This window comes from Nannobrachium achirus (assembly GCF_963921795.1).
Source record: "Nannobrachium achirus genome assembly, chromosome: 5".
NCBI lineage: Eukaryota > Metazoa > Chordata > Actinopteri > Myctophiformes > Myctophidae > Nannobrachium > Nannobrachium achirus.
The window spans coordinates 27,334,023-27,335,102 of NC_137814.1; the positions used below are offsets into that span (position 1 = coordinate 27,334,023).

At 51.6% G+C, this 1,080-nt stretch overlaps 1 protein-coding gene across 1 annotated transcript; it reads right to left on the reverse strand.

Moving 5' to 3' along the window:
- Nucleotides 1–245: 245 nt before the first annotated feature.
- Nucleotides 246–656, reverse strand: LOC308284953 (histone H3.2; the record flags this gene model as incomplete). The annotated part of the gene is made up of 1 exon (XM_080725676.1): nt 246–656. The coding sequence occupies one exon, from the start codon at nt 654–656 to the stop codon at nt 246–248; it is 411 nt and encodes a 136-aa protein (XP_080581802.1).
- Between the last annotated feature and the right edge of the window lie 424 nt (nt 657–1,080).

Genomic DNA, 1,080 nt, shown 5'->3' on the forward strand with positions numbered 1-1,080 from the left:
GTTAATAAATGTTGCTGTATATGCCATTTTAACGCTGTGTTTGTGGGGACTGCAGGTGAAACAAAAAAGCAGCCTCATTGCATTTCCACCAAATGGTTATGCACGGTTCACAGGTCTGTTCATAGGTCTATCCCGTCGATAGATGATAACGTACATAATTGCACAAAGGAGGAATGTCATCTTCAGACAAGTAGATGGGTGGCTCTTAAAAGAGCCGTTTTGGGGTTCAGACAGTGACGGATAGTTTATGCACGTTCTCCACGGATACGACGGGCCAGCTGGATGTCTTTGGGCATGATGGTCACCCTCTTGGCGTGGATGGCGCACAGGTTGGTGTCCTCAAACAGACCGACCAGATAAGCCTCGGCTGACTCCTGCAGAGCCATGACGGCGGAGCTCTGGAAGCGCAGGTCAGTCTTGAAGTCCTGGGCGATCTCCCTCACCAGGCGCTGGAAGGGCAGCTTGCGGATCAGCAGCTCGGTGGATTTCTGGTAACGACGGATCTCCCTCAGGGCCACTGTACCGGGACGGTAACGGTGAGGCTTCTTCACTCCACCGGTTGCCGGCGCGCTCTTACGAGCTGCCTTTGTGGCGAGCTGCTTCCTGGGGGCTTTGCCTCCGGTGGACTTGCGAGCGGTCTGCTTGGTTCGTGCCATTTTCCCTGCTGCTTGAACAAAGAGGTTATGATAGAAATGAGCGCAAACTCGTTCTCTTTATGTCAGCGGCTCTGAGGCGCCGTCTTTCTGTGATTGGTCTGTGGTCAGGAACCTCCTTGTTTGGGAGGAACCAGAGTTTAGACTGGGAGGAGCCGATCACGCCACTAGTAGTGATTGGTGGGGAGCTCATACACACTGGGCCCGCGCACACACTCGTTTTTATGATTGGTGGGGCGCACAGAGAGTATCACAAAAAAGTAAGTGTGTTTTACAAAGTCGAACGTAGGCTATAAAAGGTCTCGTATTCCTCTCCTCCAGCACATTTCTTCGAGCTACATACTCTAGAACTATACCTACAAAATGAGCGGAAGAGGCAAAACCGGCGTTATAATGTAGTAACAATGTCTACTACGTTTGCGTCCCG